Source organism: Oncorhynchus tshawytscha, linkage group LG13 (assembly GCF_018296145.1).
Source record: "Oncorhynchus tshawytscha isolate Ot180627B linkage group LG13, Otsh_v2.0, whole genome shotgun sequence".
Lineage (NCBI taxonomy): Eukaryota > Metazoa > Chordata > Actinopteri > Salmoniformes > Salmonidae > Oncorhynchus > Oncorhynchus tshawytscha.
Genome location: NC_056441.1, coordinates 6126011 through 6150428, shown reverse-complemented (window position 1 = coordinate 6150428; position 24418 = coordinate 6126011). Strand labels below are relative to the sequence as shown.

Here is a 24418-nt window from a genome sequence, read left to right as displayed (position 1 = left end):
TTCTTTTTTATTTTCAGTAAATGTATCTCTTAACCTTCATCTCCTTAAATTTCTCTCCACCCTGCTCTCTTCCATCTCTACCCCCCTCATCCCCCGCCCTACTTCTGCAGATTTCCTATGTCCATCCTGTCTCTCATCCTTCCACCCCCACCATCCTTCTCTATATCACTTGGCAACAGTCGTACAATGAGAGGTCAAACATGCCATCTCCATCTCTCCCTCCTACCTTCCTCCCTCCTCCCTCACCTCCCTCCCTCACCACCTCCCTCACCTCCCTCCCTCACCTCCTCCCTCCTCCCTCCCTCACCTCCTCCCTCCCTCACCACCTCCCTCCTCTATTTCTGCATGTCACACTGTAGCAGTAGGACGATGGAGGGATCACTCTTGGCTGCCTCTTTGAACTCCTCCAGCGTGATCTCATCGTTGTGATCTTTATCCATCTTGGAGAAGATCTTATCCACGCGCTGCTGGGGAGTCAGCCCGTCCTCGTTCATACGCATCATTATCACAGTGCCAACCATCTTGTAGATCGCCTAGGAAACAGAGAGAGAGAGAGAGAGGAGGTGGTCAGTAAAGAATGGATTGGGGGCATTCGCTGGAGACAAACACAGTGATTTATCAGACAGATGCACACAATTACCACACGTGGATGCACACACACATGCAGACAAGCACACGCGAACACACACAGACCTCTATGATCTCCAGCATCTCCATGCGTGTGATCTTGCCGTCTCCGTCTAAGTCATACATGTTGAAGGCCCAGTTGAGTTTCTGCTCAAAGCTCCCCCTAGAGGTGATGGAGAGAACTGTCAAACATAAACATGCAGAGGTGTGTGTGTGTGTGTGTGTGTGTGTGTGTGTGTGTGTGTGTCGTGCGTGCATGTGTGCGTGTGTCTGTGTGTGTGTGTGTGTGTGTGCGTGCGTGAGTGCGTCTGTGTGTGTGTCTGTGTGTGTGTGTGTGTGTGTGTGTGTGTGTGTGTGTATATCTGTGTGTGTGTGTGTGTGTGTGTGTGTGTGTGTGTGTGTGTGTGTGTGTGTGTGTGTCTGTGTGTGTGTGTGTGTTTGTGTCTGTGTGTGTGTGTGTGTGTGTGCGCACCGTCAAACCTGACATCACCTGTGTTATGGATCGTACCTCGAGGTGATTGACAGGGCGCAGATAAACTCCCGGAAGTCGATGGTCCCGTCCCCGTTCTTATCGAAGGTCCGGAAGGCGTGCTGGGCAAACTTAGACGCGTCGCCGTACGGAAAGAACTGCATGATAAAAAACAGATTAAGAAATTTAATTTAATTTAATGTAATGTAATGTAAAAACGTAGGTCACCGGAGGGCTTTTTAATATATCAGTGGGGTTTTCTGAGGACATGAATGTCTGTGTCCCAAAATGGCATCCTATGGGCAATGGTCAGAGGTAGGGCACTACATAGGTAATAGAATGTCACTTGGGACGCAGACCATGAGGATGTTGCACATTGTAAATCCCTCTACTCCCAACGAGTTTCTGCTTTAGGAATCCCATGGACCACTGTACTCAGTCCTTCCTCTTCTTCCTCCCTCCCCCTCTCCCCTCTTCTCCCCTATTTAATGCTACTTCCTCTTCTTCCTCCCTCCCCCTCTCCCCTCTTCTCACCCTGTTTAATGCTACTTCCTCTTCTTCCTCCCTCCCCTTCTCCCCTCTTTTCCCCCTATTTAATGCTACTTCCTCTTCTTCCTCCCTCCCCTCTCCCCTCTTCTCCCCCTATTTAATGCTACTTCCTCTTCTTCCTCTCTCCCCTCTCCCCTCTTTTCCCCCTATTTAATGCTACTTCCTCTTCTTCCTCCCTCCCCCTCCCCTCTTCTCCCCCTATTTAATGCTACTTCCTCTTCTTCCTCCCTCCCCTCTCCCCTCTTCTCCCCTATTTAATGCTACTTCCTCTTCAACCCCCCTCCTTCCTCCCTCCTCCTCTTCTCCCCCTATTTAATGCTACTTCCTCTTCAACCCCCACCTCCTTCCTCCCTCCTCCTCTTCTCCCCCTATTTAATGCTACTTCCTCTTCAACCCCCACCTCCCTTCCTCCCTCCCCCTCTTCTCCCCCTATTTAATGCTACTTCCTCTTCCTCCTCCCTCCCCTCTCCCCTCTTTTCCCCCTATTTAATGCTACTTCCTCTTCTTCCTCCCTCCTCTCCCCTCTTCTCCCCCTATTTAATGCTACTTCCTCTTCTTCCTCCCTCCCCTCTCCCCTCTTCTCACCCTATTTAATGCTACTTCCTCTTCTTCCTCTCTCCCCCCTCTCCCTCTTTTCCCCCTATTTAATGCTACTTCCTCTTCTTCCTCCCTCCCCCTCCCCTCTTCTCCCCCTATTTAATGCTACTTCCTCTTCTTCCTCCCTCCCCTCCCCTCTTTCTCCCCCTATTTAATGCTACTTCCTCTTCAACCCCCTCCTCCTCCTCCTCTTCTCCCCCTATTTAATGCTACTTCCTCTTCAACCCCCACCTCCCTTCCTCCCTCCTCCCCTTCTCCCCTATTTAATGCTACTTCCTCTTCAACCCCCACCTCCTTCCTCCCTCCCCTCTTCTCCCCCTATTTAATGCTACTTCCTCTTCCTCCTCCCTCCCCTCTCCCCTCTTTTCCCCCTATTTAATGCTACTTCCTCTTCTTCCTCCCTCCCCTCTCCCCTCTTCTCCCCTATTTAATGCTACTTCCTCTTCTTCCTCCTCCCCCTCTCCCTCTTCTCCCCCTATTTAATGCTACTTCCTCTTCTTCCTCTCTCCCCCTCTCCCCTCTTTTCCCCTATTTAATGCTACTTCCTCTTCTTCCTCCCTCCCCCTCTCCCCTCTTCTCCCCCTATTTAATGCTACTTCCTCTTCTTCCTCCCTCCCCTCTCCCTCTTCTCCCCCTATTTAATGCTACTTCCTCTTCAACCCCCTCCCTTCCTCCCTCCTCCTCTTCTCCCCCTATTTAATGCTACTTCCTCTTCAACCCCCACCTCCCTTCCTCCTCCTCCTCTTCTCCCCCTATTTAATGCTACTTCCCCTTCAGCCCCCCTCCCTTCCTCCCTCCCCCTCTTCTCCCCCTATTTAATGCTTCTTCAGCCCCTCCTTCGTCCCTCCTCCTCTTCTCCCCCTATTTAATGCTACTTCCTCTTCAACCCCACCTCCCTTCCTCTCTCCTCCTCTTCTCCCCCTATTTAATTCTACTTCCTCTTCAATCCCCCCCTCCTTCCTCCCTCCCCCTCTTCTCCCCTATTTAATGCTACTTCCCTTCAGCCCCCCTCCTCCCTCCCCCTCTTCTCCCCCTATTTAATGCCACTCCCTTTCAGCCCCCCTCCTTCCCTCCCTCCCCTCTTCTCCCCTATTTAATTCTACTTCCTCTTCAATCCCCCTCCTTCCTCCCTCCCCCTCTTCTCCCCTATTTAATGCTACTTCCTCTTCAATCCCCATCCTTCAACCTCCCCTCTTCTCCCCCTATTTAATGCTACTTCCTCTTCAGCTCCCTCCCCTCTCCCCTCTTTTCCCCCTATTTAATGCTACTTCCTCTTCAACCCCCCCCACTCCTCCCTCCTCTTCTCCCCCTATTTAATGCTACTTCCCCTTCAGCCCCCCTCCCTTCCTCCTCCTCTTCTCCCCCTATTTAATGCTACTTCCTCTTCAACCCCTCCCTTCCCCATCCTCTTCTCCCCCTATTTAATGCTACTTCCTCTTCAACCCCCACCTCCTTCCCTCCTCCTCTTCTCCCCCTATTTAATGCTACTTCCTCTTCAACCCCCACCTCCCTTCCTCCCTCCCCCTCTTCTCCCCCTATTTAATGCTACTTCCTCTTCAACCCCCACCTCCCTTCCATCCCCCTCTTCTCCCCCTATTTAATGCTACTTCCTCTTCCCCCCTCCTTCGTCCCTCCTCCTCTTCTCCCCCTATTTAATGCTACTTCCTCTTCAACCCCCACCTCCTTCCTCTCTCCTCCTCTTCTCCCCCCCTTCAGCCCCCCTCCTTCCTCCCTCCCCTCTTCTCCCCCTATTTAATGCTTTCCTCTTCAACCCCCCTCCCCCCCTCTTCTCCCCTATTTAATGCTACTTCCCCTTCAGCCCCTCCCTCCCCCTCTCCCCTCTTTTCCCCCTATTTAATGCTACTTCCTCTTCAACCCCCCTCCTTCCTCCCTCCCCTCTTCTCCCCCTATTTAATGCTACTTCCTCTTCAACCCCCCACCTCCCTTCCTCCCTCCTCCTCTTCTCCCCCTATTTAATGCTACTTCCTCTTCAACCCCCTCCTCCCTTCCTCCCTCCCCTCTTCTCCCCCTATTTAATGCTCCCTCTTCAACCCCCTCCTTCCTCCCTCTCTTCTCCCCTATTTAATGCTTCCTTCCTCCTCCCCCTCTTCTCCCCCTATTTAATGCTTTCCTCTTCACCCTCCCTCCTCCCTCCCCTCTTCTCCCCCTATTTAATGCTACTTCCCCTTCAGCCCCCCTCCCCTCCCTCCCCCCTCTTCTCCCCCTATTTAATGCTACTTCCTCTTCAACCCCTCCCCCTCCTCCTCCCTCTTCTCCCCCTATTTAATGCTACTTCCTCTTCAGCCCCCCTCCTCCCTTCCTCCCTCCCCTCTTCTCCCCTTTTAATGCCACTTCCCCTTCAGCCCCCCTCCCTTCCCTCCTCTCCCCTCTTCTCCCCCTATTTAATTCTACTTCCTCTTCAATCCCCCCTCCCTTCCTCCCTCCCCCTCTTCTCCCCCCTATTTAATGCTACTTCCTCTTCAACCCCCTCCCTCCCCTCCTCTTTCTCCCCTATTTAATGCTACTTCCTCTTCAACCCCCACCTCCTTCCTCCCCTCCCTTCCCCCCTCTCTTCCCCTTCTCCTTCCTCCCTCCTCTTCTCCCCCTATTTAATGCTACTTCCTCTTCAACCCCCTCCTTCCATCTCTCCTCTTCTCCCCTATTTAATGCTACTTCCTTCCCCCCCTCCCTCCTCCCTCCCCTCTTTTCCCCCTATTTAATGCTACTTCCTTCTTTCCCTCCTTCCCCCTCTTCTCCCCCTATTTAATTCTACTTCCTCTTCAATCCCCCTCCTTCCTCCCTCCCTCTTCTCCCCTATTTAATGCTACTTCCCCTTCAGCCCCCTCCTTCCTCCCTCCCCCTCTTTTCCCCCTATTTAATGCCACTTCCCCTTCAGCCCCCTCCCTTCCTTCCTCCCTCCTCTTCTCCCCTATTTAATTCTCTTCCTCTTCAATCCCCCTCCTTCCTCCCTCCCCTCTTCTCCCCTATTTAATGCTAAACCCCCACCTCCCTTCCTCCCTCCCCCTCTTCTCCCCTATTTAATGCTACTTCCTCTTCAACCCCCCTCCCTTCCTCCCTCCCCCTCTTCTCCCCCTTTTTAATGCCACTTCCTTCTCCTTCCCTCCCTCCTCTTCTCCCCCTATTTAATTCTACTTCCTCTTCAATCCCCCCTCCTTCCTCCCTCCCCCTCTTCTCCCCTATTTAATGCTACTTCCCAGTCATTCTCCTTCCTCCCTCCCCTTCTCCCCTATTTAATGCTACTTCCTCTTCAACCCCACCTCCTTCCTCCCTCCTCCTCTTCTCCCCCTATTTAATGCTACTTCCCCCTTCAGCTCCTCCCTCCTCCTCCCTCTTCTCCCCTATTTAATGCTACTTCCTCTTCAACCCCCACCTCCCTTCCTCCCTCCTCCTCTTCTCCCCTATTTAATGCTACTTCCCCTTCAGCTCCCTCCCTCCCCCTCTCCCCTCTTCTCCCCTATTTAATGCTACTTCCTCTTCAACCCCCACCTCCCCTCCCTCCTCCTCTTCTCCCCTATTTAATGCTACTTCCTTCTTCTTCCTCCCTCCCCCTCTTCCCCTCTTCTCTTCCCCTCCTTCCTCCCTCCTGCTCTTCTCCCCCTCTTAATGCTACTTCCCCTTCAGCTCCCTCCCTCCCCCTCTCCCTCTTCTCCCCCTATTTAATGCTACTTCCTCTTCAACCCCACCTCCCTTCCTCCCTCCTCCTCTTCTCCCCCTATTTAATGCTACTTCCTCTTCTCCCTTCCTCCCTCCTCCTCTTCTCCCCTATTTAATGCTACTTCCCTTCAGCTCCCTCCTCCCCCTCTCCTCTTCTCCCCCTATTTAATGCTACTTCCTCTTCAACCCCCACCTTTCCTCCCTCCTCCTCTTCTCCCCCTATTTAATGCTACTTCCCCTTCAGCCCCTCCCTTCCTCTCTCCTCCTCTTCTCCCCTATTTAATTCTACTTCCTCTTCAATCCCCCTCCTTCCTCCCTCCCCTCTTCTCCCCCTATTTAATGCTACTTCCCCTTCAGCCCCCCTCCTTCCTCCCTCCCCTCTTCTCCCCTATTTAATGCTTCCCCATTCAGCCCCCTTTCCCTCCCTCCCCCTCTTCTCCCCCTATTTAATTCTCTTCCTCTTCTCCCCCTCCTTCCTCCCTCCCCTCTTCTCCCCCTATTTAATGCTACTTCCTCTTCAATCCCCCTCTCCCTCCCCCTCTTCTCCCCCTATTTAATGCTACTTCCCTTCTCCCTCCTCTCCCCTCTTTTCCCCCTATTTAATGCTACTTCCTCTTCAACCCCCTCCTTCCTCCCTCCCCTCTTCCCCCTATTTAATGCTACTTCCTTCCCCCCTTCCTCCTCCCCTCTTCTCCCCCTATTTAATGCTACCCAACCCCCTATCCTTTCTCCCCCTATTTAATGCTACTTCCTCTTCAACCCCCTCCCTTCTCTCCCTCTTCTCCCTATTTAATGCTACTTCCTCTTCAACCCCCACCTCCTTCTCCTCCCCCTCTTCCCCCTATTTAATGCTACTTCCTCTTCATCCCTTCCTCCATCCCCCTCTTCTCCCCCTATTTAATGCTACCTTTCAACCCCCTTTCCTTCGTCCCTCCTCCTCTTCTCCCCCTATTTAATGCTACTTCCTCTTCAACCCCCACCTCCCTTCCTCTCTCCTCCTCTTCTCCCCCCTTCCTTCACTTTTCAGCCCCCCTCCCTTCCTCCCTCCCCCTCTTCTCCCCTATTTAATGCTACTTCCTCTTCAACCCCCCTCCCTTCCGCCCTCCCCCTCTTCTCCCCTATTTAATGCTACTTCCTTCAGCCCCCTCCTCCCCCTCTCCCCTCTTTTCCCCCTATTTAATGCTACTTCCTCTTCAACCCTCCCTCCTTCCTCCCTCCCTCTTCTCCCCCTATTTAATGCTACTTCCTCTTCAACTCCCTCCCTTCCTCCTCCTCCTTCTCCCCCTATTTAATGCTACTTCCTCTTCAACCCCCACCTCCTTCCTCCCTCCCCCTCTTCTCCCCCTATTTAATGCTACTTCCTCTTCCCCCCCTCCTTCCTCCGTCCCCCTCTTCTCCCCCTATTTAATGCTACTTCCCTTCCTCCTCCCCCCTCTTCTCCCCTATTTAATGCTACTTCCTCTTCCCCTTCCTCCCTCCCCCTCTCTCCCCTATTTAATGCTACTTCCCCTTCAGCCCCCTCCCTTCCTCCCTCCCCCTCTTCTCCCCCTATTTAATGCTACTTCCTCTTCTTCCCCCCTCCCTTCCTCCCTCCCCTCTTCTCCCCTATTTAATGCTACTTCCTCTTCAACCTCCCTTCCTCCCTCCCCTCTTCTCCCCCTTTTTAATGCCACTTCCCCTTCTTCCCTCCCCTCTTCTCCCCTATTTAATTCTACTTCCTCTTCAATCCCCCTCCCTTCCTCCCTCCCCCTCTTCTCCCCTATTTAATGCTACTTCCTCTTCAACTCCTCCCTTCGTCCCTCCTCCTCTTCTCCCCCTATTTAATGCTTCCTCTTCAACCCCCACCTCCTTCCTCTCTCCTCCTCTTCTCCCCCTATTTAATGCTACTTCCTTCCTTCAGCCCCCTCCTCCCTTCCTCCCTCCCCTCTTCTCCCCTATTTAATGCTACTTCCTCTTCAACCCCCTCCCTTCCGCCCTCCCCTCTTCTCCCTATTTAATGCTACTTCCCCTTCAGCCCCCTCCCTCCCCCTCTCCCCTCTTTTCCCCCTATTTAATGCTACTTCCCCTTCAGCCCCCTCCCTCCCTCCCTCCCCTCTTCTCCCCTATTTAATTCTTTCTCTTCAATCCCCCTCCCTTCCTCCCTCCCCTCTTCTCCCCCTATTTAATGCTACTTCCCTTCAGCCCCCCTCCCTTCCTCCCTCCCCCTCTTCTCCCCTATTTAATGCTACTTCCTTCAGCCCCCCTCCCTTCCCTCCCTCCCCCTCTTCTCCCCCTATTTAATTCTACTTCCTCTTCAATCCCCCCCCTCCTTCCTCCCTCCCCTCTTCTCCCCCTATTTAATGCTAACCTCCCTTCCTCCCTCCCCCTCTTCTCCCCCTATTTAATGCTTTCCTCTTCAACCCCCTCCTTCCTCCCTCCCCTCTTCTCCCCCTTTTAATGCCACTTCCCCTTCAGCCCCCTCCTTCCTCCCTCCCCTCTTCTCCCCTATTTAATTCTACTTCCTCTTCAATCCCCCCTCCTTCCTCCCCCCCTCTTCTCCCCCTATTTAATGCTACTTCCCCTTCAGCCCCCCTCCCCCTCTTCTCCCCCTATTTAATGCTACTTCCTCTTCAACCCCCACCTCCCTTCCTCCTCCTCCTCTTCTCCCCTATTTAATGCTACTTCCCCTTCAGCTCCCTCCTCCCCCTCCCCCTCTTCTCCCCCTATTTAATGCTACTTCCTCTTCAACCCCCACCTCCCTTCCTCCCTCCTCCTCTTCTCCCCCTATTTAATGCTACTTCCCCTTCAGCCCCCTCCTCCCCTCTCCCCTCTTCTCCCCCTATTTAATGCTACTTCCCCTTCAGCCCCCCTCCCTCCCCTCTCCTCTTCTCCCCCTATTTAATGCTACTTCCTTCAGCCCCCACCCCTTCCTCCCTCCCCTCTTCTCCCCTATTTAATGCTACTTCCCCTTCAGCCCCCACCTCCCTTCCTCCCTCCTCCTCTTCTCCCCCTATTTAATGCTACTTCCTTCAGCCCCCTCCCTCCCCCTCCCACTGATGAATCACAATCCCTCCATTCCTAACTCATTGACGTCATTGACATGGCAAGTTAAATGACTGACATTGTCAAAGTATACATGTAACAAACAAAATGGTGGCACCAACAGCCAACTCTGAACCAGAGTGAGAACAGCCTCTCTGGGAAGGTTTTCCGTTGACGACCAGTCTTTATAGCCAGACTGTGCTCACTGAGTCTGTACCCCGTCAGTGTTTTCCTCACTTTTCTATCAGTCACAGTGGTCAAGAGTGTGCAAAGCTGTCATCAAGGCAAAGGGTGGCTATTTGAAGAATCTCAAATATAAAATCTATTTTGATTTGCTAAACACTTTGTTTGGTTACTTGATGATTCCATATGTGTTATTTCGTATTTGTCACGCCCTGACCTTAGTTATCTGTGTTTTCTTTATTATTTTGGTTAGGCCAGGGTGTGACGAGGGTGATTTATTGTGGTTTCGTCTTGTCTAGGGGTTTATTAGATTTATGGGGTTGTGTTCAGTGTAGTTGTCTAGGTGAGTCTATGGTTGTCTAGAGTGGTTCTCAATCAGAGGCAGGTGTCTATCGTTGTCTCTGATTGGGAACCATATTTAGGCAGCCATATTCTTTGGGTATTTTGTGGGTGGTTGTCTCCTGTGTCAGTGTTTGTGCCACAGGGGACTGTTTCGGGGTTTTCACATTGTTTTGTATTCTGTTAACGTATAGTTTCTCTGATTAAAGGTCCATGGACACTTACCACGCCGCATATTGGTCCTCCGACCCTTCTCGCCTCTCCTCTTCGGAAGAAGAGGAGGAAATCCCTTACAGTAGTTTTAATGTCTAAACTATTATTCTGCGATGTAGAAAATAGTCAAAAGAAAGAAAAACCCTTGAATGAGTCGGTGTGTAAAAACTTTTGACTGGGATTTCATTTCTTGAGCCTTTTGACGGCCAGCTTCATTTGCATCGACACTGCTGTCTTCCTCATGTTGTCACACCCCAACAACAACCTCCAGAGGCAATAGCAAAGTCTAGAATCAAAACTATTCACCAACAGCTCTCCTGCATTCACTAACGACACACATCTGTGAAGCCAATTCAACAAATACTTGTAGTACCTTAAAATGGAGGGAACCATGTACAAAAGCTTCTATAATTTCTAAACGGTTCATCTGATATGTATGAAAATACCCTCAAATTAAAGCTGACAGTCTGCACTTCAACCCTCGTTGTCACTGTATCCTTTTCGAACTCAAAGTGCTAGATTACAGAACCAAAATAACAACAAAAAATGGTCACTGTCCAATGAATTAGGGTGCTCACTGTAAATCCATACATATACACATACACACATACTGTACAAATGTTTTTTTATTCATTACATTTCCTTTATTACCCTCCAACACCACCAGCCCTCTTCCACTTGGAGCAACCCAGTGAACAACAAGGCCTGTATTTCTAGTTTATCCATACTTTATACATTTTAGGGACACAGTCTACTTTACAATCATTTTATTTAGCTTGTTTTTACTCTTGTCCTTCCTCTATCCTCTAACCATATTTTATTTTATATTTATTTATTTTATACCATCCGGTTTGATTTCTGTTTGCCACATCTTTCAACCTTTTTTATATGTTTCACGGACACAGTATGTTTTACATTAGTGATCTTGATGTTATTAGGTGTTATTAGTCCCACCCTCCAGCTCCCCTCAACCTCTCCCCTCTATCTCTAAACCATCCAGTCCCAACCTTCAGCTCCCCTCAACCCCTCCCCTCTATCTCTAAACCATCCAGTCCCAACCTTCAGCTCCCCTCAACCCCTCCCCTCTATCTCTAAACCATCCAGTCCCAACCTTCAGCTCCCTCAACCCCTCCCTCTATCTCTAAACCATCCAGTCCCAGCTCCCCTCAACCCCTCCCCTCTATCTCTAAACCATCCAGTCCCAACCTTCAGCTCCCTCAACCCCTCCCCTCTATCTCTAAACCATCCAGTCCCAACCTTCAGCTCCCCTCAACCCCTCCCCTCTATCTCTAAACCATCCAGTCCCAACCTTCAGCTCCCCTCAATCTCTAAACCATCCAGTCCCAGCTCCCCTCATCCCTCTATCTCTAAACCATCCAGTCCCATCCTCCCCCCTCAACCCCTCCCATCTATCGCTTAACACCATCCAGTCCCATCTCCCCTCAACCCCTCCCCTCTATCTCTAAACCATCCAGTCCCAGCTCCCCTCAACCCATCCCCTCTAAACCATCCAGTCCCAGCTCCCTCAACCCATCCCCAATATCTCTAAACCATCCAGTCCCATCTCCCCTCAACCCCTCCCCTCTATCTCTAAACCATCCAGTCCCAACCTTCAGCTCCATTCAACCCCTCCCTCTATCTCTAAACCATCCAGTCCCATCTCCCCTCAACCCCTCCCCTCTATCTCTACACCATCCAGTCCCAGCTCCCCTCAACCCCTCCCCTCTATCTCTAAACCATCCAGTCCCATCTCCCCTCAACCCATCCCCTCTATCTCTAAACCATCCAGTCCCATCTCCCCTCAACCCATCCCCTCTATCTCTAAACCATCCAGTCCCATCTCCCCTCAACCCCTCCCATCTATCTCTAAACCATCCAGTCCCATCTCCCCTCAACCCCTCCCATCTATCTCTAAACCATCCAGTCCCATCTCCCCTCAACCCCTCCCATCTATCTCTAAACCATCCAGTCCCATCTCCCCTCAACCCTTCCCATCTATCTCTTAACACCATCCAGTCCCATCTCCCTCAACCCCTCCCATCTATCTCTAAACCATCCAGTCCCAGCTCCCCTCAACCCATCCCCATCTCTAAACCATCCAGTCCCAGTTCCCCTCAACCCATCCCCTCTATCTCTAAACCATCCAGTCCCAGCTCCCCTCAACCCCTCCCATCTATCTCTTAACACCATCCAGTCCCATCTCCCTTCAACCCCTCCCCTCTATCTCTAAACCATCCAGTCCCATCTCCCCTCAACCCCTCCTCTATCTCTTAACACCATCCAGTCCCATCTCCCCTCAACCCCTCCCATCTATCTCTAAACCATCCAGTCCCATCTCCCCTCAACCCCTCCCATCTATCTCTTAACACCATCCAGTCCCATCTCCCCTCAACCCCCCCCTCTATCTCTTAACACCATCCAGTCCCATCTCCCCTCATCCCTCTATCTCTAAACCATCCAGTCCCATCTCCCCTCAACCCCTCCCTCTATCGCTTAACACCATCCAGTCCCATCTCCCCTCAACCCCTCCCATCTATCGCTTAACACCATCCAGTCCCATCTCCCCTCAACCCCTCCCCTCTATCTCTAAACCATCCAGTCCCATCTCCCCTCAACCCCTCCCATCTATCTCTTAACACTATCCAGTCCCAGCTCCCTCAACCCCTCCCATCTATCGCTTAACACCATCCAGTCCCATCTCCCTCAACCCCTCCCTCTATCTCTAAACCATCCAGTCCCATCTCCCCTCAACCCCTCCCTCTATCGCTTAACACCATCCAGTCCCATCTCCCTCAATCTCTAAACCATCCAGTCCCATCTCCCCTCAACCCCTCCCCTCTATCGCTTAACACCATCCAGTCCCAACCTTCAGCTCAATTCAACCTCTCCCATCTATCTCTGAACACCATCCAGTCCCACCCTCCAGCTCCATTCAACCCCTCCCATCTATCTCTCAACACCATCCAGTCCCACCCTCCAGCTCCATTCAACCCCTCCCATCTATCTCTCAACATCATCCAGTCCCAACCTTCAGCTCAATTCAACCCCTCCCATCTATCTCTCAACATCATCCAGTCCCAACCTTCAGCTCAATTCAACCCCTCCCATCTATCTCTGAACACCATCCAGTCCCACCCTCCAGCTCCATTCAACCTCTCCCATCTATCTCTCAACATCATCCATTTTGGATTTCTATTTGCCATATTTTTTCAACTGTGCTGTGATGCTTCACATTAACTACTGAACCGTTCTATTCTCATAGCTTCTACAGATTGTAAATTGAAAAATATATTTTTTTTAGCTAAAAGTATTATTATATAATTGATCGATTGACTATGACTTTTCAGATCACCCAGAATTGCTATCTGCAGGGTTAGCTCTGGGTAAATGTTGAAATTGTTCAGTCATTCCTGGACCTGTGACCAAAAACAAGCTACATATGGACAATACCAAAACAAATTACCTAATGATTCTGTCTCCTCGTAGCAAAAACCTGCAGAGCTGGGAAGGTTGTATCTCCCATATGTATAGCATTCTATTGGTTGACAGAATTCTGTATAATAATTTAAAGTTTTGAATCTGCCGCCATTTTAAGTATCAGCTCTTAAACCATGTGCCATGGAATCGGTACACTGAAAATCTCTACGCAACTATTTTGAAAGACCAATGATGGTCTCTAATGCAAGGCTGACAGACAAGTTCCTTACATTTTCCCCTTTCCACTTTCCTCCTCCATTTTTGCAGTCATGCTGCAATTAGTTGGTTATAATTTTGGGTAGAGCAGACATTTCCATATGTCTGTGTTAGCTGCATGTGTGACATAACTCCAGCAGTCCTATTTATGATATAATTTACAAATATGATTAAAAAAATTATATAGAAAAAAAGGGGGATTCAGTTCCAAATAAAATTGAATATTTTTTTCTCATATACATTTTTAAAATGTTTCTCTAGGTCTAGGCAAGACCATAAGGAAATATGTCAACTACGATATGGCTACTAAGTGGCGCAGCAGTCTAAGGCACTGCATCTCAGTGCGAGAGGCATCACGACAGTCCCTGGTTCAAGTCTAGGCTGTATCACATCTAGCTGTGATTGGTTGTCCCATAGGGCGGTGTACAATTGTGTAGCGTCATCTGGGTAGAGCGTCAACGTTAATAAGAATTTGTTCTTAACTGAATTGCCTAGTTAAATAAAGGTTCAATTTTTTAAAAAGAGTTCATCAAGGTGATTTATCTAAAAATAGAAAGGCATTTTCCATGGTAGCAAGATCTTATCTATTTTTGCTAACTTTCTATAAAAATGTATTGGAGTGAAATCATGTATGTCTTTCGGGATATGTATACCGAGTATATCCACATTACCATCAGACTATTTAATTGGTAAACTACATGGTAATGAAAAAGTTGTATTTTTTTAGTGATCCAATACGTAATATGGTGCAGTTATCATAATTTGGATTTAATCCAGAAAGGAAAGAAAAATTATCTAGATCCTCTAAGAGTCTGTAGAGGGATACTAATTGTGGTTTTAAAAGAAAACATGAGTGTTCAATGGCACCTTTGGTTTTAAGGATTTCTAGCCCCTTGATATTATTGTTGGATCAGATTTTTATAGTTAACTTTCAATGTCCATAATAAATAGATATGCCTATAGTGGACAACCTTGTTTTACTCCTCTTGACAGTTTAAATCTTTATTTAAAGATAAGCCATTATTTACTATTTTACACCTAGGGTTACTACATTATAAATGATTTTAACACATTTTTACAAGGCATTCTCCTAAATTTAAATAATCCAGGGATGTATGTTTAAACTCCAGTCGTACTTTTTCAAATGTCTTTTCAAAGTCAGCTATGAGTTCCAGGCCTGGGTTCCCAGATTTTTCATAGCGTTCTTTTGTTTCCAGTACTTGCCTTATATTATCTCCATCTATCTTCTATGTAAAAACCTGTCTGATTAGAATGAATAACGTCCGAACATACCTTTTAAATTACATGCGCTATACATTTTTGCTAGAATTTTTGCATCACAACACTGAAGTGTAAGTAGCTTCCAATTTTTTAAATGGACTGGATCTTTATAATTCCCACTTGTATCCTGTTTCAGTAATAATAAAATCATTCCTTCACGTTGAGTGTCTGATAATCTACCATTTACATAGGAGTGGTTAAAACATGCTAATAACACACCTCTAAGTATATAAATGAACGTTTGGTATACTTCCACTGGTATGGCATCCAGCCCTGGAGTTTGGTATACTTCCACTGGTCTGCCATCCAGCCCTGGAGTTTGGTATACTTCCACTGGTCTGCCATCCAGCCCTGGAGTTTAGTATACTTCCACTGGTCTGCCATCCAGCCCTGGAGTTTAGTATACTTCCACTGGTCTGCCATCCAGCCCTGGAGTTTAGTATACTTCCACTGGTATGCCATCCAGCCCTGGAGTTTGGTATACTTCCACTGGTCTGCCATCCAGCCCTGGAGTTTGGTATACTACCACTGGTATGCCATCCAGCCCTGGAGTTTGGTATACTTCCACTGGTCTGCCATCCAGCCCTGGAGTTTAGTATACTTCCACTGGTATGCCATCCAGCCCTGGAGTTTAGTATACTTCCACTGGTATGCCATCCAGCCCTGGAGTTTGGTATACTTCCACTGGTCTGCCATCCAGCCCTGGAGTTTAGTATACTTCCACTGGTATGCCATCCAGCCCTGGAGTTTGGTATACTTCCACTGGTATGCCATCCAGCCCTGGAGTTTGGTATACTTCCACTGGTATGCCATCCAGCCCTGGAGTTTAGTATACTTCCACTGGTCTGCCATCCAGCCCTGGAGTTTGGTATACTTCCACTGGTCTGCCATCCAGCCCTGGAGTTTAGTATACTTCCACTGGTATGCCATCCAGCCCTGGAGTTTGGTATACTACCACTGGTATGCCATCCAGCCCTGGAGTTTGGTATACTTCCACTGGTATGCCACCCAGCCCTGGAGTTTGGTATACTTCCACTGGTCTGCCATCCAGCCCTGGAGTTTGGTATACTTCCACTGGTATGCCATCCAGCCCTGGAGTTTGGTATACTTCCACTGGTATGCCATCCAGCCCTGGAGTTTGGTATACTACCACTGTTATGCCATCCAGCCCTGGAGTTTAGTATACTACCACTGTTATGCCATCCAGCCCTGGAGTTTGGTATACTACCACTGTTATGCCATCCAGCCCTGGAGTTTGGTATACTACCACTGTTATGCCATCCAGCCCTGGAGTTTAGTATACTACCACTGTTATGCCATCCAGCCCTGGAGTTTGGTATACTACCACTGTTATGCCATCCAGCCCTGGAGTTTGGTATACTACCACTGTTATGCCATCCAGCCCTGGAGTTTTCCCAGATGTAATTTAAAGTCTTTAGTTGCATCAAGAAGTTCTTCCTCTGTAATTTGGCCTTCACATGAGTCTTTCTGTACAGCTGTTCATTTTACATTGTTAATAGAAAAAGATCCATACAATAGCTTCGGTTAGAGGAGATGGAGGAGACTGAATTGAAAACATATGTTTAATGTACTTTGCTTCCTCTTTCAAAATATAATTTGGGGAATCATGAGTGACTCCGTCATTTCTAACAAGTTTCAGTAAATTATTTTTGGTGGCATTTCTATGTTGATGATGAAAATATTACACTTTATCATTGTTGAATATGTTCCTCCATTTCTTTTTGTTTCCTCTAACTTATTTTGAGCCTCTATGGTACAGTTTTATTGCTCTCTATCTGTTCTGTCCTTCTATTACCTCTATTACCTTGTTAGTATGGACCTTTGGCCTAAATTGTTTTTGTTTTAGAGATGAGTACTGAATTGCATGGCCTCTAAAGGCACATTTAAAAGTGTCCCGTACAACGTCGCAACGTTACCTGAACGCCCATCTGCGGCCCGCTAATCGTTAGCTGTCTTATCGGCTGCTGTCTGAATAGGTCCATCGGACAATTTTCTTGGGTCACTATAACTATATCTATTTTGCCAATTGGATTGGTCTCCTCTACCACATGGAACCCCACTAATCTACCGACGGAAACGCACGAGGTGGCTGAAAACAGATTTCCATCCTCTTCCAGCTTGCTACCCATGGACCGGCTAGCTGTCTGAATCGCCGTGACCCCAACCAACCTCACTACTCACTGGACCCTTATGATCACTCGACTAAGCATGCCTCTCCTTAATGTCAATATGCCTTGTCCATTGCTGCTCTGGTTAGTGTTTATTGGCTTATTTCACTGTAGAGGCTCTAGCCCTGCTCATTATACCTTATCCAACCTTTCACCCACACATGCGATGCAACCACCACCCACACCTGCGATGACATGCGATGACATCACCTGGTTTCAATGAGGTTTCTAGAGACACAATCTCTCTCATCATCACTCAATGCCTAGGCTTACCTCCACTGTATTCACATCCTACCATACCTTTGTCTGTACATTATATCTTGAAGCTATTTTATCGCCCCCAGAAACCTGCTCCTTATACTCTCTGTTCCGAACGTACTTGACGACCAATTCTCATAGCTTTTAGCCGTACCCTTATCCTACTCCTCCTCTGTTCCTCTGGTGATGTAGAGGTGAATCCAGGCCCTGCAGTGCCTAGCTCCACTCCTATTCCCCAGGCGCTTTCTTTTGATGACTTCTGTAACCGCAATAGCCTTGGTTTCATGCATGTTAACATTAGAAGCCTACTCCCTAAGTTTGTTTTATTCACTGCTTTAGCACACTCTGCCAACCCAGATGTCCTAGCCGTGTCTGAATCCTGGCTTAGGAACACCACCAAAAACTCTGAAATCTCCATCCCTAACTACAACATTTTCAGACAAGATAGAATGACCAAAAGGGGGCGGTGTTGCAATCTAATGCAGAGATAGCCTGCAGAGTTCTGTCCTGCTATCCAGGTCTGTACCCAAACAAATATATATATACAAATATAGCCCTTGGTTCTCTCGAGACCTGACTGCCCTTGACCAACACAAAAACATCCTATGGCGTTCTGCATTAGCATCAAACAGCCCCCGTGATATGCAACTTCTCAGGGAAGTTAGAAACCAATATACACAGGCAGTTAGAAAAGCCAAGGTTAGCTTCAAGCAGAAATTTGCTTCCTGCAACACAAACTCAAAAAAAGTTCTAGGACACTGTAAAGTCCATGGAGAATAAGAACACCTCCTCCCAGCTGCCAACTGCACTGAGGATAGGAAATTCTGTCACCACCGATAAATCGAATATAATTGAGAATTTCAAGAAGCATTTTTCTACAGCTGGCCATGCGTTCCACCTGGTTACCCCTACCCCGGGCAACAGCACTGTACCCCCCACAGCAACTTGCCCAATCCTTCCCCATTTCTCCTTCTCCCAAATCCAGTCAGCTGATGTTCTGAAAGAGCTGCAAAATCTGGACCCCTACAAATCAGCCAGGCTAGACAATCTTGACCCTCTCTCTCTAAAACGATCTGCCGAAATTGTTGCATCCCCTATTACTAGCCTGTTCAACCTCTCTTTCGTATCGTTTGAGATACCAAAAGATTGGAAAGCTAATGCAGTCATCTCCCTCTTTAAAGGGGGTGACACTCTAGACCCAAACTGCTAAAGACCTATATCTATCCTACCCTGTCTTTCTAAGGTCTTCGAAAACCAAGTTATCAAACAGATTACAGACCATTTTGAATCCCACCGTACCTTCTCCGCTATGCAATCTGGTTTCAGAGCTGGTCATGGGTGCACCTCAGCCACGCTCAAGGTCCTAAACGACATCATATCCGCCATCGATAAGAGACATTACTGTGCAGCCATTTTCATCAACCTGGCCAAGGCTTTCAACTCTGTCAATCACAACATTCTCAACGGCAGACTCGATATTCTTGCTTTCTCATATGATTGCCTCGCCTGGTTCACCAACTACTTCTCTGATAAAGTTCAGTGTGTCAAATCGGAGGGCCTGTTGTCCGGGCGTCTGGCAGTCTCTATGGGGGTGCCACAGGGTTCAATTCTTGGGCCGACTCTCTTCTCTGTATACATCAATGGTGTCGCTCTTGCTGCGGGCGATTCCCTGATCCACCTCTACGCAGACAACACAATTCTGTATACATCTGGCCCTTCTTTGGACACTGTGTTAACAACCCTCCAGACGAGCTTCAATGCCATACTCCTTCCGTGGTCTCCAACTGCTCTTAAATACAAGTAAAACTAAATGCATGCTTTTCAACCAATCACTGCCTGCACCTGCCCGCCCGTCCAGCATCACTACTCTGGACGGTTCTGATTTAGAATATGTGGACAACTACAAATACCTAGGTGTCTGGTTAGACTGTAAACTCTCCTTCCAGACTCACATTAAACATCTCCAATCCAAAGTTAAATCTAGAATCGGCTTCCTATTTCGCAACAAAGCATCCTTCACTCTTGCTGCCAAACATACCCTCGTAAAACTGACCATCCTACCGATCCTCGACTTCGGCGATGTCATCTACAAAATAGCCTCCAACACTCTACTCAATAAATTGGATGCAGTCTATCACAGTGCCATCCATTTTGTCACCAAAGCCCCATATACTACCCAACACTGCGACCTGTACGCTCTCGTTGGCTGGCCCTCGCTTCATACTCGTCGCCAAACCCACTGGCTCCAGGTCATCTACAAGACCCTGCTAGGTAAAGTCCCCCCTTATCTCAGCTCGCTGGTCACCATAGCAGCATCCACCTGTAGCACATGCTCCAGCAGGTATATAACTCTGGTCACCCCCAAAACCAATTCCTCCTTTGGCCGTCTCTCCTTGCAGGTCTCTGCTGCCAATGACTGGAACAAACTACAAAAATCTCTGAAACTGGAAACACTTATCTCCCTCACTAGCTTTAAGCACCAGCTGCCAGAGCAGCTCACAGATTACTGCACCTGTACATTGCCCATCTATAATTTAGCCCAAACAATTACCCCTACTGTATTTATTTATTTATTTTGCTCCTTTGCACCCCATTATTTCTACTTTGCACATTCTTCCATTGCAAATCTACCATTCCAGTGTTTTACTTTCTATATTGTATTTACTTTGCCACCATGGCCTTTTTTTGCCTTTACCTCCCTTATCTCACCTCATTTGCTCACATCGTATATAGACTTGTTTATACTGTATTATTGAGTGTATGTTTGTTTTACTCCATGTGTAACTCTGTGTCGTTGTATGTGTTGAACTGCTTTGCTTTATCTTGTCCAGGTCGCAATTGTAAATGAGAACTTGTTCTCAACTTGCCTACCTGGTTAAATAAAGGTGAAATTAAAAAGAAAAGAAAAGAAAATAAGGGGATCTGCTGTACCTCTGTTATGTCTGAAAAAGTCAGCTAGAAAACAAGTTATCATCCAATAGGCTTTAATTCCTTGTCAAATATCCTCGCTCACGTGGAAATTCAGTAAGAATAATTATTTGCCAATTATCTGATGGTCCGACCACATTCTATCCCCCATCAACACTTTTTACAACTTTTGGTGATAACTAGAATGACATAAGAAAGAAGTCAAGACGACGATCTCACTAGGTCAGGATATGTATGCCTCCATATATCCACTAGTTCCATTATATCCATGACATTCATGATTTCCTTAAGAGCATGAGGGTTAGTTTGTAGTGTGATTTCCTTTACGGTGCTGTTAGCAGTTAATGGTATTCTTCAATAACAACAACCCCAAAGCACATAAGGGGGAGAAAAATATATTTGTTAAAAGATAAAAAAATCATAGTTATTATGCTGGAAAGTAGATGGCAGATGTTAACTCTTCCCTGTCCTCAGTGATTCTCCACAGAACAGAGGGACAGGATGTAGTTTATAACCCAACCCAAGCCTGTGGTTGACCAATTAGAAATCCTTGCAATAAAACTGGGCCAATGGCCAAATAACAAGAATCCTGTATCAGGCTCAATGTATAAACAATTTAGACGAATGACAACTTGACATGTAGCTATTAGTCCCTGACTGAAATTCCTCCCATGTCTCTGACCCATTAATCATTAATTCCCTGTTACAGGAAAACCACTATTTCCATTGATTGTTAATTCCCTCTTGACCTTAAGTCCTCTGCGTTGTGTCTTAAAAATATTTTGAAAGTCCATTGAGGTATTTAAAACAGTATTAAAATCTCCCACCATAATAATAGAGTATTTTATTGCTTGCAGGGTTGATCATTTATTATAAATATTTTCAAAGAAGTGTGGATCATCATTATTTGGTCCGTAAAGGTTTATGAGCCATATCTGTTTGTGCAATAACATATTTAAAATCATCCATCTATCTTCAGGATCTATATGGACAATTCGCATTATTAGGATCAAAATCCCTCATTTTGAATTTCTTTGCACATGGGAGAAATATATTTCACCCCCCAGACCATTTTCCACACAACATCTAAACTTGTTGAGTGAGTTTTCTGTAAACAATAGATATTATATTCTTTTTTCTTTGATCCAGATAAATATTGTTGCTCTTTTCTTACTATCTGCTAAGCCATTACACTTATAACTGGCTATACTTATTTCACAATTTATCATAATGATGAGATACAAGTTTCAAATCGATTAATCATAATATATGTTTGTAAATTTACCATTAATTTAAAAAGTACCATAGTCATGACTGTCCATTTGCTGTACCATGATATTTGCATTGCTACTAAGTAACCCTCCAATTGCTCTCCACTCTTCCACCCGCTAAAGCCCATCCAAAGTCGGGTTGCCATCCCAGTGACTGACAGACCGCCCCAGTCCCCTCCGGATCCCAGGGCCCCCCGAGAGACCAGGACCCCCCGAGAGACCAGGACCACCCGAGAGACCAGGACCCCCCTGAGAGACCAGGACCCATCCTTGGAAAAGAGCACACAGTGCCACCCACAGACCAGACAGTCAGACCTTTGATTGTTAGCAGACTAGATGTCTATAATGTGGGAAGTTAGCATAGCAGACTAGATGTCTATAATGTGGGATGTTAGCATAGCAGACTAGATCTCTATAATGTGGGAAGTTAGCATAGCAGACTAGATGTCTATAATGTGGGAAGTTAGCATAGCAGACTAGATGTCTATAATTTGGAAAGTTAGCATAGCAGACTATAATGTGGGAAGTTAGCATAGCAGACTAGATGTCTATAATGTGGGATGTTACCATCCTTGGAAAAGAACACACAGTGCCACCCACAGAACAGAAGCAGATCATTGGCTAAAAGTATTTCCAATGCTCTCACCTCAATTTGCTTTATACATAGCCATTAAAATATATATATTTAAATATCTCATGTATTTTAATTTATATCAGGAATAATTAATATGCGTAATAATGTTGGCAATTGGTACAAAGGATTGCTACCTATAACCAGTAATTATATTACATTTTTTTGTTTGTGATAGCTTGCTCCTATCTATTATTTTAGCAAACAATTATTGTGATTCCTACTATATTGTCCCTAACATCCTTACCCCCTTAGCCAGCCTGCCAACTTAGTGGAGTCTGCCATAAGCACAGTCAGTGTAGTCAGCTCAGCTATCCCCATTGAGACCGTGTCTGTGCCTCGATCTAGGTTGGGCAAAACTAAACATGTTGGTGTTCGCCTTAGCAATCTCACTGGACTAAAGACCTCCTCCATTCCTGTCGTTATTGTAAAAGATTGTGATATCTCACATCTCAAAATAGGGCCGTGAAGGTGAATGGAAAGGCACTGGAGCGACGAACCACCCTTGCTGTCTCTGCCTAGCCAGTTCCCCTCTCTCCACTGGGATTCTCTGCCTTTATTAACCCTATTACAGGGGCTGAGTCACTGGCTTACTTGTGCTCTTCCATGCCGTCCCTAGGAGGGGTGCATCACTTGAGTGGGTTGAGTCACTGACGTGGTCTTCCTGTCTGGGTTGGCGCCCACCCTTGGGTTCGTGCCGTGGGAGAGATCTTCGTGGGCTATCCTCGGCCTTCTCTCAGGGTAGTAAGTTGGTGGTTGAAGATATCGCTCTAGTGGTGTGTGGGCTGTGCTATTGGCAAAGTGGGTGGGGTTATGTCCTGCCTGTTTGGCCCTGTCTGGGGGTATCATTGGATGCTGCCACAGTGTCACCTGACCCCTCCTGTCTCAGGCTCCAGTATTTATGCTGCAGTAGTTTATGTGTCGGGGGGCTATGGTCAGTCTGTTATACCTGGAGTATTTCTCCTGTCTTATCCGGTGTCCTGTGTGAATTTAAGTATGCTCTCTCTAATTCTCTCTTTCTCTCTTTCTTTCTTTCTTTCTTTCTCTTCTGTCGGAGGGCCTGAGCCCTAGGACCGCAACTCAGGACTACCTGGCCTGATGACTCCTTGCTGTCCCCAGTCCACCTGGCCATGATGCTGCTCCCGTTTCAACTGTTCTGCCTGCAGCTATGGAACCCTGACCTGTTCACCGGACGTGCTACCTGTCCCGGACCTGCTGTTTTCAACTCTCTCTGACGCACCTGCTGTATCTAACTCTAAATGATCTGCTCTGAAAAGCCAACTGATATTTACTCCTGAGGTGCTGACCTGTTGCACATTCGACAACCACTGTGATTATTATTATTTGACCATGCTGGCCATTTATGAACATTTGAACATCTTGGCCATGTTCTGTTATAATCTCCGACCCGGCACAGCCAGAAGAGGACTGGCCACCCCACATAGCCTGGTTCCTCTCTAGGTTTCTTCCTAGGTTTTGGCCTTTCTAGGGAGTTTTTCCTAGCCACCGTGCTTCAACATCTGCATTGCTTGCTGTTTGGGGTTTTAGGCTGGGTTTCTGTACAGCACTTTGAGATATCAGCTGATGTAAAAAGGGCTTTATAAATACATTTGGTTGATATAGAGCAATTGGTTCTATTACTGATTGAAACATTTTGAGCCAGATTCTAACTGGATTTTCGATTTGAATGTTCCTTGTAATGGTAATTATCTTCTTTCTTTGTCCCTCAGCTCATTCACAGCCATGGAAAAGCTACCTGTGTTGCTGACATTTAGTCCTAGATACGTGTTAATATATATATAGTATATAGTATAATTTATATTTGTCTTCCTGATTTCCCAAACCTCTTTTGTAATGTTGTTATATTAGTTGATGTTGTTTTTTAGGTTAACTGTCAGAGCCCAGGTCTGACAGAACCTGTCTAGATGCTTCTGTAACCCCTCCTTAGTGGGAGACAGCAGCACCAGGTCATCTGCTTACAGCAGACACTCAATTTCAGTGTTATGTAGGGTGAGACCAGGTGCTGCAGTTCCTTCTGATGTCTTTGATAATTCATTAATGCACATGTTATATAGTGTTGGACTTATTGAGCAGCCCTGTTTCCCTCCCCGTCCCTGATAGAAGTCTGTTTGCTTATTGTCAATTTTAACCGCAGATTTGATTTTAGTGTACATTGATTTAATAACATCATATGATTTCCCTCCAATACCACGTTCTATTAGTTTATAATAAAAAAAAGACATTCAGCTGTGTTGCACGGCTGCTGTCCTGCTCTGTCCTCACCTTGGTTAGGAGCTCAGGAGCTCCTCTAAGGTGTGGATGTCTGGTTGCTCTTTGCTCACACTCTCCCTCAGCAGGACAACCTTCCCCTCCAGTCTGGTGAACTCATCCCTCATGGCAGCCATGGTGGTGAGGAGGGCCACCTCTCCCTCCAGTCTGGTGAACTCATCCCTCATGGCAGCCATGGTGGTGAGGAAGGCCTGAGCCTGCTCAG

General features: G+C 47.2%; 1 protein-coding gene across 1 annotated transcript in view; it reads right to left on the bottom strand.

The window, feature by feature from the left end:
* Nucleotides 1-334: 334 nt before the first annotated feature.
* hpcal4 (hippocalcin like 4) overlaps nt 335-24418 on the bottom strand; it is a 67366-nt gene continuing 43282 nt past the window's right edge. The window contains exons 3-5 of the mRNA XM_042295093.1: nt 1136-1254; nt 694-790; nt 335-533 (exon numbers count right to left, since the gene is read on the bottom strand). Of these exons, the coding sequence (XP_042151027.1) occupies nt 336-533; nt 694-790; nt 1136-1254 (414 nt within the window). The 3' untranslated portion in view covers nt 335. The remainder of the gene's footprint in view (nt 534-693; nt 791-1135; nt 1255-24418) is intronic.